Raw genomic sequence first — 14,326 nt, 5'->3', positions numbered from 1 at the left:
AGTTGTCTGCTAAGGAAGGCAGGAGCCTTCCTTGAAATCAAAAATGTAAACCCCCTCCCTCCAAATTATTGCAGTTTTGAAATTAAGGGCCTCTAAGGCAAAGATATGGGAGTAGGAAATAACAATTCTTTACTAGAAAAATTAAAAATACAAATGCTATTGCATTGTAGTTTTACAAAAAATAGAAAAAAGAAAACAAACCACTGACAGAGTCAGAACAGGAGCTGACACCCTGTGGGTCAGGGTGGTGGCACAGTCCCATTCCATGGTGGCTCAGCCCTCCTGCAGTGCCAGTTGTGGTTCTGTTGGAGCAGGGATCCTGTAAAAGAGTGAGGTTTCCCTCTGAAGGTCCAGGGGTGGTGTAGATGGGCCTGGTCTTCCTCTGGGAATCCAGTTAGGAACAAAGCTGCTCCTCTGGGAATACAGTGGGCAAAGGCTGCTGTGGTGTTTCCAAACCTCTGATTATATCCCATTAGGAATGTTTGGCTCCTCCCCCTGGATGGAGCATCTCCCAGTGGGATGATGAAATTTTATCAGCCATGCAGGGAAACTCACTGGCCCATTAACAACAGAGATCTCCTGGAGGGAGGATTGGTTGTGGAAGAGATAAAGAAAAACTGCCCAATTAACAGAAGATAACAGCCCCACCTCTAACAGATGGGAATAGAATACACACCCCCAGCTAAATCTTTCAATGCAAGACAGACATGAATCCAAAAATTCCTTAACCAGCAGAAAGCTCTGTGCCTTGTGGGCATGAGCAAGGTCATGGCAGGATCCTGGAGTCCCCCTGAACCCCTCCTCATCCCAGAGCAGAAGGGATATTTCTTGGATCTGCTCCATCTGCCTGCATTGCTGTTCTCTCTGATTTCCCTTTTAAATAAACAACCACAAAGTCAAGCTCCCAAGTCTCTCTCCAAGGCCTGGCATTTTCCCAGCCTCTCCTGGCAGCACGTCCCATTGTCCTCAGTCCTTTCCAGGATACAATGCTTGTCCGGCTCTTGCTGTTCCTCTCTCCTCCCTCAGCTCCAAGGTCAGAAAAGTGCAGATGAAACTGGAATTAAATGTCTGCACAGGACAGGCATCATGTGGATTCCTAGGAATGGTGCTGGACATTTTAGGGATCAGTTTTTTAGGGATTTTATTGTAAATTGCCATCCACACAGTGCTCTAGTGCACTTACCATGTCACACTAAACACAAGCTCCTTTCACATGAACTCCTAAATTGTCAGATATTAAGGAAAAACACCCAAGAGAAGAATGGGATGAAGGAGCAGATTTTCAGTCTCTTTAGGAAAAAGGATGGACAATTCAACCGTCACATTTTATTTATTGTTGAGAATTTCTCCAGCTTTGAGGGTAAAATAGGATTTTCAGAACTCATTTTAGAGGGGTTTTCAGCCATGACACAAAGGTTTATACAAGCACATGTGTTCCTCCTTTTTAGGTATCCTGACAGATGGAAACTTGGGATAAATGTTAGTGCTATGTACACTTGAGAAAGAAAAATGTCCTTTGTTCACTGTCCCAGAGAAATAACTGGCAGAGCTAGAAACATGATCAGGAACTCACAGAATCATTAAGGTTGAAAAATACCTCTAAAATCATCCAGTCCAACCACTAAACTGTGTCCCAAAGTGTCACAACTAAAAATTCCTTCCAGGATGTGACTCCAGCACTTCCCTGGGCACCTGTCCCAATATTCAATATTCCAGCTCTCTTGACCACCCTTTCAGTGAAGAAATTTTTCCTAATATCCAGCCTAAACCTCCCCTGGCACAACTTGAGCACATTTCCTCTTGTCCAATCCCTTGAGAAGAGAGACTTGAGTTATAGGGAATTTTAAATGGCGACAGGTTTGGGGAGGAATTCTGCTTTTCCATCAACCTGTGGTTGAGGAGTCCTAATCCACATCCCACTGGGATTGGGGTGTTCCCACTCCCATCAGCTTCCTAATGAGTGGGGCTGGTATGTCAGAGAATTATGGGAAGCAGGGTAATTCCTGGAATGCCAGTCAGGTCTGAATCTTGCTCATATACCAGGCATTCCCAGGGATGTGGCACTGGCCAGAGTTATCGTTTCACTACAGTTATTTTGCTGGAAATCAAAGCAAATTCCTAATGGTGAACTAAGTTGAGCCTCAGAGTACAATAATAAAGAATTTCCCTCCTTTGAGGAATGAACATGAATTTTTCCATGTTTTCTTTCCCAGTTTATTACATAAAATTTATTCCATGTGGCATGGAGAATCTTTTGTCTGTACCTCAACTCTAAAATGCCCCCACTGGAAGCACCCTCAACTATTCCTGGTTAAAATCACATTTTCCAGCAGGATCCATGTTCAAAGCACACAGGACCGCACATCCTGGTGGTGCTCAAGCCTTGGCCACCTCTTCCCTGCAGCATAAAAACATGGTCACATGCAAAATGGCTTTGAGTGTGACCACATGTGCTGCTCCTAAAAAGGAGCATGTGCTTGTAGAAACCTTTGTGTGATGGCTGAAAACCCCTCTAAAAGGGGTTCTAAAAACCATATTTTACCCTCGAAGCTGGAGAAATTCTCAACAATAAATAAAACGTGATGGTTGAATTTTCCTCCCTTTTTCCTAAGAGATTGAAAATCTGTTCTTTCATCCCATTCTTCTCTTGGTGTTTCCTTAAAATCTGACGATTTAGGAGCTGAAGGAGGGACATTTAGATGGGATATTGGGGAAAAGTTCATCCCTGTGAGGTCCTGGCAGGTTGCCCAGAGGAGCTTTGGATGTTTCATCTCTGGAAGTGTCCAAGGTCAGGTTGGGCAGGGCTTGGAGTAACCTGGGATAGTGGAAGGTGTCCCTGCCCATTGCAGAGGGTGGAATGAGGCAATATTTAAGATCCCTTCCAATCCAAACCATTCAGGGATTCTCTGATTTGTGGCTGTATGGACTGCTCAGAGGTGTAGACATTATTTCCCAAAGTTAATTTTTCCATACTAGGGAATTAAGATTGGAGTAGGAGGACATCCAGCAAGATCTGATGACAGCCAAGCTGAAAACTCAGGTTTTTAATGCACTGATTGATCTCTGTATGACCTTACCATGATCCTGGCAGGACCTTTCCCACTCTGGATATTCTGTGGTCAATTTTTTTTCTCTTGCAGTCTTCAACTTCAGGTGAAGCAAGGAAGGTGGAGGTGATTCTTTTCCTAACTCAGAAGAAAATGTTGGGGTTGTAGGCAGGAATTTTTTGCTCATGTTTGGCTGGAATTTGGGACAGATGTTCTCTGACCACCCGAAGAGACGGAAGAATCTAAAAATAGCACCTCAGGAACAGCTGGTCTGCTGTGCTCGCCCTCCTCCCAAACCTGTGGAGGTTTCACACTGTTGCCCTTCCATTTAATCCCAGACCAAACTGGAAGCTGGTGCAACCCCTGAGACAAAAACTGAATGAGCCCTGTGTGTGTGGAATATTTATCCCCCTGACAGCTTATTTGCAACCAGGAAGCATCAAAGGAACCAAAGACTTGGAGACAAGCACAGCAGGATTTGCATCAAAATGCCCAGCCACCCCCACCAGGCATCCTGATGGAAATTTAAAGCTTTCTTGGTGTCTGGGATGCCCCAAACCCTCATTTTTAAGGCTGCAATAAACAGTGAGTGGCTTCCACGTGGATTATAAATCTCACTTTCTATAAGGGAGGTTTTGGATGTATATTGGAATGTTAGCTTGGGACTGACTCAGACAGCAGAGTCCTTCCTTCCTAATCACTCCCATCACTTTGACTCCTTCTTTACCTCCCCAATTGCTACCAAAAAAAAAAAAAAAAGAAAAAAAACGCCATTGTTGGAAAACCGTGCTGCAAGTTTGTTTCTCCCTTTCAAAGCCTGACCTTTGCCTGGCAGACTGCCAGCTCCACCACACAATTTCTTCCCCTTTTTCCTCCTAAATACACAGAGTTACCCAGCTTTGAATTCTTGTAGCAGAGAGTTCTTCACATTAAAGCAGGGTAGTGGTTATTTTCAAGCTGCTTTGTACTACACAGGAAATATTTTTCCTGTGCAGATCTGTGTTCTCAGGGTTTAACATCTCCAACGCTGCTGCTCCCTGGGAGTTAATTGCTAAAGAAATTCCTGAGTTTAGGCTGGCCATTGAGAGGGGTCTGTGGTTTTGTAGGCTTTTAAAAAAGCCAAGGTTTTGCTTCTCCTGTGCTTTGATAGCACTGGAAGTGGTGCTCCTGCTTCCCCCTCAGCAGGAATCCTTTTGATCCAGCTCCATTAGAGAAGCTGGAATCACATCCATATTCCTCTTTTCCTGCCAGCATCTGGCTTGGCATTCATTTTAAACAGCAGCTCTTTGCGTGTGCCGAGGTCAGCGCTGGACAGAGCTCTGCAAATTCCTTGGATTTTCTCCTCCATGTTGATGAGCTCCCTGCCACATTCAGCTCCCTGCAGCTGGAATGGCTTTGGCTCCTGTCCTGCAGCTCACATGCAGGATCTGGACTCAGTTTGTGATTCATAGAATCACAGAGTGGTTTGTATTGGAAAGAACGTTAAAGATCATCTCATCCCATGGGCAGGGACACCTTCCACTATCCCAGGTTGATCCAAACCCTGTCCAACCTGGCCTTGGACACTTCCAGGGATGGGGCAGCCACAGCTTCTCTGGGAAAAACCACAGCTCTCAAGTCCCATCCCAAATCTCTGTTGATCCTGAAAAGCGCCTGCTCCAAATCCGATTTTAAAAAGATATAAAGTTTTTTTCTTCCTAACTTTTCCTTATTTCCTTCTGGACAGTGCTTCTGTCTTGATTCCTCACTTTCTTTTCTCACAATGAGATTTTTCTGAGGTTTCCTCTTTGGGCATCTGGAGATTTGCCCATTCCACCAGCACTGGCTTGGGCAACCTAATGGAGTGTTGGGAAAAAAGGACCATGGAGTCACAGCAAAAGGGCAAAGGGTTTGAAGATGACAGAGGGCGGGTTTAGATTAAATATTGGGAAGAATTTTTTTCCCTGTGAGGGTGGTGAGGCCCTGGCACAGGTTCTCAGAGAAGCTGTGGCTGCCCCATCCTTGGAATAGTCCAAAGCCAGGTTGGACAGGGCTTGGAGCATCCTGGGACAGTGAAAAGTGTCCCTGCCTATGACAGGGGGTGAGATGAAATGACCTTAATGTCCCTTCCAACCCAATCCATTCCCTGACTCTATAATTCTGTGATTTTATGAATATTGATGGATATTGCAGCTCGTCCCCAGGCAGGGCTGTGTCTCCCTGGTGTGCTCTGCTACAGGAATTGGAACATTGGGAATCTGCTGGCTGGGTGTCCCTCTGCAAGGGAAGCTCCACTTTTGGGAAGGGTGTCTCTGTGTCACATCTTTCATCCTCCCTGCACTGCTTAAAGGCAAATTTTTACAGACCAATTAGCAAAGCTTTTGTAGGGAGGAGCTCTGCATAAAGTCTGATAATTACCGCAATAAATTCTGTTATGAAAATGACGTCAAATCTTAATTCAGTCAGCCATAAACCATCTGCCAGCTCCCAGGTATCAAAATACACCATCAATCAAAAGTTCACCTCCTCCTGCAGATCATCCAGCACCTTTTGTCCCAACAATTAGGGGACAAAATTTGTCCCAGAGAAATCTGTTCCCTGTATCCTCTGCTCCAACACCAGGCAGTGCCACAAGCTCATTGAAACTCCTGGGTTTTTATACTCTGAAGTATTAACAATTCTTTATATAGTCCAAATAAAAGACTCTATGAACAATTTTACTTTGAGTACTCTTGATCCCCTCCTGGATCCCCAGTTGCCCCCATGAGGCAGCTTTGAGAATTTTCAGCATTTTAGGGAATTTAGTCCTCCAGGTGGGCTCTTCACAGACCACAAGCATTGTCCCAAAAAAGTTTGGGATTGGACCAGCTGGATTAACAGCAAGGATGCTCTGGAAAACAGCCTGTTCCTCATGCTGCTGGGACCACAGGTGTTCTGTGCAGCCTTCAGGCTTTTCTGGAGTCAATAAAAGACTTCCTTGATCCAGAGCCTGTTCACCTTCAGCTGTTTGGCCTCGCTAGAATTTGTCTCACAGCCACTCCTTCAGGATGGATGAACTTCAGGGAATACAGAAGCAGAACACATATTTTTATGGCCCAGCAAATGTTGGGTATTTCAAGTTTCCTAACTGATCTCCAATTTAAAGCCACAAATTATTTTTACTTTTTTTTCCCTATTTAATTTAATGAAATTCTGAACAAAGCCAGCCACTTCCTTTTATTTTGCTTTTCTCCTAAATGAAAAGGGAAAAAAAAAAAGAAAAAGCATAATCTTTGTAGTTCAGTAGCATTAAATGAAAGAACTGCAGCTGCTTGTTTTTGAGAAGGAAAGGAAAATTTATCATTCTTTAAAGAAGCAAGACAGCTTTCCCATTTTCTAATCACTTTTCATCGACATTGATCCGAAGATGGATTAGACGAGCGTGAGCCACATTTATCCTTCAAATTCCCTGCTCTACACTCTGAATAACTTCATCCTGGTCCTTCATGTGGTGGGGAGAGACCATTTGGGTCATGAAATATCCTTCAGACTGACACCAGAGGCAAGGAAAGCAGCGTGGGAGGGAGTTCCAGGGAAGTTATCACAAAGAGCTCAGCGGAAGGCTCTGAGCTGCTCCTCAGGTTATTCAGGGTAACCATAAAAACTGGCTGTTAAAAAATAAAAATTAACAAAAAACCAAAGAAAAACCCCACAAAACAAACACAGGGAGATGCGTCTTGAGCAGCCTGAGCAGTTCATGAGTGGGAGATCCAGGCTGTGCCTCACAGCAGACTCTTGGGCTGTATTTATGCACTGCAGGGATGCTGCTCCTAAGGAAAAGAGCTGGGATACAGGAGCTTGGGATGAAGCCAGCCTGGACTCCTGGAGACAGTACAGGAAAATGTGGAGGGTGAGGGAGGGGATTCTGCCCCTCAAAACTGCTCTGGTCAGACTCCACCTGGAACCTTTTGTCCAGTTCTGGGATCCCAGCACAGGAAGGATGTGGAGCACCAAGATGATCAGAGGGATGGAGCAGCTCTGCTGTGAGGAAAGGCTGAGAAAATTGGGATTGTCCAGCCTGGGGAAGAGAAGGCTCCAGGGAAACCTCAGAGCTCTTTTCCAGTGCTTGAAGGGGCCCCAGGAGTGCTGGAGAGGGACTTGGCACAAGGGATGGAGGGAAAAGACAAGAGCGAATGGCTTTGAATTGACAGAGGTCAGGGTTAGATATTGGGTATTTGGGAAGATTTAGATATTGGGATATTGGGAAGGAATTCTTCCCTGTGAGAGTGCTGAGGCCCTGGCACAGGTTGCCCAAAGAAGCTGTGACTGCCCCTGGACCCCTGGAAGTGTCCAAGGCCAGGTTGGACAAAGCTTGGAGCACGCTGGGATAGTGGAAGGTGTCCTTGCCCAGGGCAGGTGCTGGAATGAGATGATTTTTAAGGTCCCTTCCCACCTAAACCATTTTGTGATTTTGTGATGATTCCCTGAAGACCCAGGGTAAGGACTCACCACCATCACCTTTCCACACCTTCACAAGTCCAGCACAGGTGACTCTGCCAGGACCAGCTCCAGCAGAAGGATGTGTGGATTATCTCAATGCACTTGTACTGTTTTTGTCAGAGATTTGGGGGTTTTCTTGGCACTGCACCCTAAACACCTTTTATCCCAAATCCCCTCCCTCCACCTTGAAAATTTGCAGCTAAAATGAAAGTCAGGGCTGAATGAAGGAGACTCCCAGTGCCAGCAGGATGATGAACACCTCCAGTCTGGAGCTGGTTTTACCCCAGCTCTGAGTGTGGGTGCTTCCTCCTTTCCCACCCTTTTTTTTTTCCCCTCCACAACCCTGGCACCAGGCAGGGTCTGATAAACATTTCCCTCCTTCCCAGGAGCTCCTGGGCTGTGTCAGGCCAGAGTGATGGCTCTGTCCCTGGCTCCTGGTGCTCTCAGCCCCTGTCTGGGGCCAGCCCTGGCTGTCTCAGAGGCACTGAGCCAGCTCCAGTGCCTTTTCCAGCCAGATTACACATCCCTCTCTCCAGGATTTCTTTCTTTTCTGTGCACAGCTCAGTTTTCCCTCCTGTCTGCAAGGATTGCAAAGACCCCACAGTGAAGCTGGAGGGAAATTCCAGGGTTGGAGCATGAGCCCAGTGCCCTGTTTCTCTGTGCTGCTCAACTGGCCAAGACCCCATAAAAACTTTTTTTCCATATGGAGGGAAAGAAAAGGGGAGCTGTTCCCAGGAGGCTGCTACCAATTCCCAGGGTTTTCTGTGCCAAGAGGAGATTTTCTTTTGTCTCCCAGCATCCTTCCCAGAGCTCTGCCAGGCTGATTAACCTGCTCAGAAATCCCAGTGGGCACTGAGTCCTCCTGCAGCCAGCACCTCCCTCACAGCCCCACCAGAGGAGCCTGGTCCTTCCCTGAGAAATGCAGAACTAAAAGCAAGTCTGCCTTGTTCATTTCTTCATTTTCCAGAGCTCTTTTTCATCTTCTAACTGTGAATAAACACCCCTGGAGTCACTAAGCCCACCACAGTCATGGGTGGATATCACACTGATAAGGAGGATGGAAATCACCATGTGGGGTCAGACCCAAGGGCAGTTTCTGCCTCCTCTCCATGGCAGAGTGAAAAGGAGCTTGGAATAATAAAAGGGCCAGGCTGTGGTGATGCATCTTCAAAAAGATCCCCAAAACTGCAGGAATTTGTGCCCAGAGACCCCTTGATGCAGAGTGGTGTCACTTCCCTGGATAGCACCGAATGGATGCTGGTTTTGTGAGTGTTTCCATGTGCTTTTCATGAGTTTGGAAGTTTTCAGGATGGACAGAGAGCTGTGGAAAAGTGGTCTGGAGGTAGACTGGGCACTATGGGCTCAGTCCTTGGTGCTCTGGAGTTCCTTTGTTGGAAGAGTTTATCCCAATTCCCCACCATCAGTGGTCCATTCCTATCATCCACAGGCCTCTCAGAGTTTCACAAACCTCTTTTACATCCAGCCATAATCTCTTTTAAGGCCTGAAAGTGGGAGTTTGCAATCTTCCCTCCCTCAGGACATCTCTATAACTTTATGCATGGCTGGAAACTGGCCACATTCATCATTTTCCCTTTGTCCTTCTCTCAGGAAGCCCACTGAGTGTCCAGAATATTCAAGATGCAGGTGCAGAATGGAGCTGTTCACTGCCAGAATAATATTTCCTGTTTCATTCTCTCTTGATTTCTTAATTTTTTCTCTTCTCAGCATCTCACAACATTTAATATCTGGGATTTGAATAATTATTGTCACCCTTAGGTGGTGTTCCCCAGTGACAGGACTGATCAGAGGCCACTGCTGTAGGTGTGAGCTCATCATTTTTGTATTTTGTCGGGTTTTTGGGGTTTTTTCCTTCAATTTCTGTTCCCTCCCTGTGTTTGCAGCTCCTCTTGCTCACTGGCCCATGGCAGGGAAGGCTCTGAGGTTTCTGGTCACGTTCAGGGTGCAGGATCAGATCTGGGAGCATCCTCCCAGCATGAAGGAGAGGCTGAAGGTCGGGAGTGTGGCAGATGGAGACAGACTGCTAAAACAGGCGTTGGCTGCAAACAGAACCTGGTGCTGAAGGTGGCCATAAATAATGCCATCAAAAAAGGGCGCTTGTTTGAGGGGAAAAAACAAATTATTTATGAACTTCATGCATAAGATCACTTGTGCTGCTCTCTAATACAGCTGTGGACATCAGTAGCTTTCAAAACTTGTGGCATTACAACAATGGTGGGAGAAAAAAAAATGTTTTTCATTGAAAAAAAATCTATTTTGACCAAGGTTGTTTTTCTTTACCTTTTGGGAAACTTAATTTCATTCCAATTTTTGCTCTATTTGTGCATTTTTCTGTGTTCCTTCCTGTTGAATCTTTTTAGGCAGACTGATGGTCTTCTAAAAACACTGTAGGTGGAAATTTCCCTTCAGGAAACTTCCAGGTTGTCTCATCAGGACACACACAACTGTTAAAGAGATTCCAATTTTAGCTGCAGTGGTTCTGAAATAAATTCCAAAAAAGAGAATGGAATAAATCACGAATTTTATCATTTTTTCTGTGGCATTAGTATTAATCATTGTCGTGTTATATCATGGAATAAAGTAAGAATAACACCAGCAGCACAAGGAAAGTTCTGAATTGTAGAGTTTAATGAAAACCTCAGCTGTAGATTTCAAGAAATTGAGAATTGAGTGGTTTACATTTGAGCAATGCTTTTACACAACCTGATTTTTATAAAAACAAACAACAATTCTCTTTGAAAATACCTAAAAACTTCTTTTTCTCCCTTTGAATGAAAATAATTTCAGAATGCTTTCATTTCACTTGGAGATATTTACCTGGTTTGTGCATTCCCCACCTTCTAATCCCCAAAAACTCTCACCCAGAGCCTTCCTCTTGGGAGCAGTGAGGTGCAGGACCAACTTCAAGCACATCTTATTTTTACATTAAAGTTTGGACAAGCAGAATTCCTGGCTTGGGTGATCCAAGGAAAGCTGCCCCTGCAGGGATAATTCCACAGCAGCTTTCCTGTCAGCACTGCAGTGTAGAGCTGGGACAAACAGCCTGGCAAAAACATCTCAGGGAAGGACAAACTGAGGAGCTGAGGCTGCTGGATGAGCCTTCAGCAGATGGGGATGGAAGTTTCCTATGGAGATCTCAGCAGCATCCTGGAGTGACCCCACAGCTTTTTGTGGCTTCATCTCCCCTCAGTCAATGCATTTTGGGGACATCCTTGAGCTGTGACACATTCTGGTGGCACATCTGGCTCCTCACCTTCTCTCCAGGGTTTTCCCTCCTTGTTGTCATCCTCCACAAACCCCTTTCCTCCCACCCTTCCCACTTCTCCTTTGGCAGGTGGCTCAAAAGGGCTCTGTCACATGCAGGGAAGCCTTTTCTTTCCCAGTGCTGGAGTGTTTTTGTGCAGATAATTAAGTGTGAAAAGCATCACTGGTGTTTGGAGGGGAGAAGTTGAGTGGAACAACTCAGTTAAAACCTTTCATTTCTCTACCCACTGTGGAACACACCCATTTTCCAGCCCCTCAGCCCTCCCCAGAGCCTTGTCTTGGTGCGTGTCAGGAAAAAACATGGAAAGATTTTCTAGATCAATATCCATGGTGAGGTGCTGAGGGGATACTGAGGGTCAATAAAGCCTCCAGGGCTTGGTGTGGAGTTGGTGGAAATGTTCTCAGCTTCCAAGCTGAGCTCCAGCTCCTCAAGGAGCATGGATTTGGTTCCCTGGTGGAGCAGTGAGCAGGTTTTGCTGCAATTAAAGAGTCTACAAATAGCTGTGCATCAAATGCAATGGGTGTTCAGGAAGAGCTCATTGTAATCTGGATTTCACACATGGGTTGGGTTGGGTTGGGTTGGAAGAGACCTTAAAGATCTTATAGTTCTTGATAGTTTTTTATAGTTTTTAAAGATCTTAATAGTTCTTCAAGATCTTATAGATCTTATAGGATCTAAAATCATGTAGTTCCACCTATAGTTACACCCCCCTGGCATGGGCAGGGACACCTTCCACTCTCCCCAAGGTTGATCCAAGCCCCTTCCAACCTGGCCTTGGACATTTCCAGGGATGGAGCAGCCACAGCTTCTCTGGGAATACTATTCCAGGGCCTCAGCACCCTCACAGGGAAGGATTCTTCCCAATATTCCATCTAAATATTCCCTCCTTCATCTTAAAGCCGTCACCCATTGTCTTGTCACTACATCTGTGGAAGTAGAAAAAGATCTGATGTTCTCAAAACAACACTCATTTTTTTTCAGCAGCAAAAACCTCAGCTGAAGGCTGAAATATCCAGTCATTAAGTAATGGAAGTGGCAGTGGAAAGAAAAACAACATTTTCTTCCTGAAAATAGACAGTTTGTACACTGTGTCATTTTCATTGATACCCCGCTTTATTTTGTATGAGAAGCTGCACGGACAAAATGATTTGTCGATACAAGAGGAGGTAAAATCATGGTATTTCTTGCATTTTGCACTAACTTTTCTTTCTTTCTCTCTCCTTTCTTACATTTCCCTCCTCCTGCAGCAAGAAAAACAGCAGACACCAAACAAGAGGCCCTGGGAAGGCATCAGGAAAGTCCAGTCCCCGCCAGCATGGGTTAAAAAGGACATCGAACCTGTGGCACAGTCTCCCCTAGAACTAAAAACTGTAGAGTGGGAGAAAACAGGGGCCACCATCCCCTTGGTGGGACAAGACATTATTGACCTTCAGACAGAGGTCTGAGCTGCAAGGGAAGAAAAAGGACTTTTTTTTTTTCCGGAAAACAAAATGAAACAAACAAAACAAAACCACGTTTTAAAGAAATGATTAAATTAAATCGGAACCAAGGGAGAGAAGTGTTTGGTTTCTTTTGAAACCTTTGGTAAGATGGAGTAACTTTTGTATTGTTCTCAGCAGAGAGGGGGGAATATTACTTTATAGAGTATAGTAGCTGTAGGTTCAGGACAACACGAGCTTTCCCAGGCAGGACTGGAGGAGTGAGCCTGGAAGAGAGCGAGGAGGAAGAGGAGGAGGAGGAGGGTGGGGAGGGGCTGCAGGGGACAAACCCTGCCAAGATGTTCTCGGGTCACTGCAGCACACCAGGAGCCCTCCTGCTCTGCCACAGGGAGGTGTGGAAGGATGCCCAGCAGCCACCAGAAGATCAGGGTCGTTTGGGGACACCGAGAGGGGACACCTGCGGGAGCCTCGCTGGGATGTGGCCTGGTTGGGGCAGACCCATCCTGGAGGGACATCCCTGGCTCTCCCTCCTCTCCCTCGCCAGCTCATCCGAGAAGGAAGGAGATGGGACACGCCAAGAAGTGGCCACAAGGACATTGCCACTGCTGGGTGCCACGCCACGACCTGGCATTGGCGCACGGTCACAGCAGGTCCCCATGGACAGGGACATGGTGGCGTCACCCACGGTTGGAAAGGTGGAAAAAGGAGAGGTGGGGATTCCTCCTCTCATCCCTCCCTGGCGGAGGAAAGGACCAGCTCCAAATCTCCAAATCCTGCTCGCCCCATCTCCAGGGAGAGTGTGGAAGGTGGTAGACAACAAGACCAACAAGAAGAATGTAGGTCATGTCATTGACTGTTAAATAGATAAACTCAGCACGGGCCTTGCAAAGGTCCTCTTGGCTTCATCCTTTTTTTTTTTTTCTTTTTTTTTTCTTTTGTTCTGTTATTCGTCCTTGCTTTCGGACTCAAATTTATCCCAAGCTGCCCCTCCCTGGAAGGCAGAGAGAGAAAAAGGGAAAGACAGATCTGCCACTGTACCTGGAGATATTGGTAAACAGAGACGTTGCCTTAGGACATTGAGACAAACTGACAACACGAATAACGTCCACTTGGAAACAAACAGACAAAAAAAAACAAACAAAATAATCTATTTTTTTCCTTCTTCTTTTCTTTTCTTCAATAAAAAGAGAACTTGAAACCCGAGACCTTTCCTTTCTTTGGCTCTTGTCATTTCGAATGCCTTTCTGTGCCGTAGGACTGCTCAGGCATGGGGTGAGGATGCCACCTGCTGAAGGTGGAAGGCAAGTTGCTCTGTGGAAATTTTGGGATGGTGGGAATACACAGCCCCTTCACTGCTGCCTTGCAATGTTTTGTTTTGCTTTATTCCATTTGGGTTTTGGTTATTTTCCCCTCACCGGCTCTTCTCCGCCCTCCCTGCTGCCCAGAGCCAGCAGAAGGTTTGTGGTCCTGCAGGAAGGAAGGAGCTGATCAGGAAAGCAGGACATTCCCCCTCATAAAATGCAGTCTTTTCATTCACTATGAAAAAACATAACTATTTAAAATTTTTCATTTAACATTTCTCAAGGTTATTTACAAAAAAAAAACAGAGGTGTCTGCATTCCACCCCAAAAAGTATTATGCAATATTTTTATCATTAAAAAAATCCCAGTAGCATTACACACAGACTTTATTTATTATTTTTGTCATTCCCAGCACTGTCTGTCTGATGTTTGGACCAACTCTCCCAGTTTTAGAGGTGGATAGAGACAAACCTCTATTTGTGAGTGGCCAGATTGCACCAGACAGCAGCAAAGCTTGAACAGGGTCTGAATTATTACTGTGCTTGGGTCTCCTTTTGATTAAAAAATACCAAACCTCACATTTTTAGGAAAAAATAACCAATGGGTACAAGATGCAAAGCAATCACTGCCCTCAGCTGTGCTTCCCCCATGGGGAGATGTTTGATGTGGCAAATCTCTGCTTTGGCTTCCCTTTGGGCCACCTGGGTGATCTCCAAGGACAGTGGCATTTACATTGCCATTAACCATAGGATATGAAGGATGGAAAGGAAAACTTAAATAAATCCAAATAGTTAAAAA

At 45.5% G+C, this 14,326-nt stretch overlaps 1 protein-coding gene across 15 annotated transcripts in view; it reads left to right on the top strand.

Moving 5' to 3' along the window:
• The window catches only part of ADGRB1 (adhesion G protein-coupled receptor B1), a 289,741-nt gene extending 275,890 nt beyond the window's left edge, over nucleotides 1-13,851 (top strand). For 11 of the 15 annotated variants that reach the window (XM_054284671.1, XM_054285010.1, XM_054285246.1 and 8 more), the window contains one exon: nucleotides 12,036-13,850. In XM_054284671.1, the coding sequence (XP_054140646.1) occupies nucleotides 12,036-12,233 (198 nt within the window). In that variant the 3' untranslated portion in view covers nucleotides 12,234-13,850. Of the gene's footprint in view, nucleotides 1-12,035 lie in introns of all 15 variants that reach the window. The other 4 variants (XM_054284587.1, XM_054284840.1, XM_054285165.1 and 1 more) reach the window with 1 other exon arrangement.
• The last annotated feature ends 475 nt before the right edge of the window (nucleotides 13,852-14,326 follow it).

This window comes from Melozone crissalis, unplaced genomic scaffold (assembly GCF_028551555.1).
Source record: "Melozone crissalis strain CALT ecotype California unplaced genomic scaffold, PUWL_Pcris_2 ptg000002l_1, whole genome shotgun sequence".
NCBI lineage: Eukaryota > Metazoa > Chordata > Aves > Passeriformes > Passerellidae > Melozone > Melozone crissalis.
The sequence above is the reverse complement of the archived record's forward strand: the minus strand, read 5'-3'. Positions and strand labels throughout refer to the sequence as shown.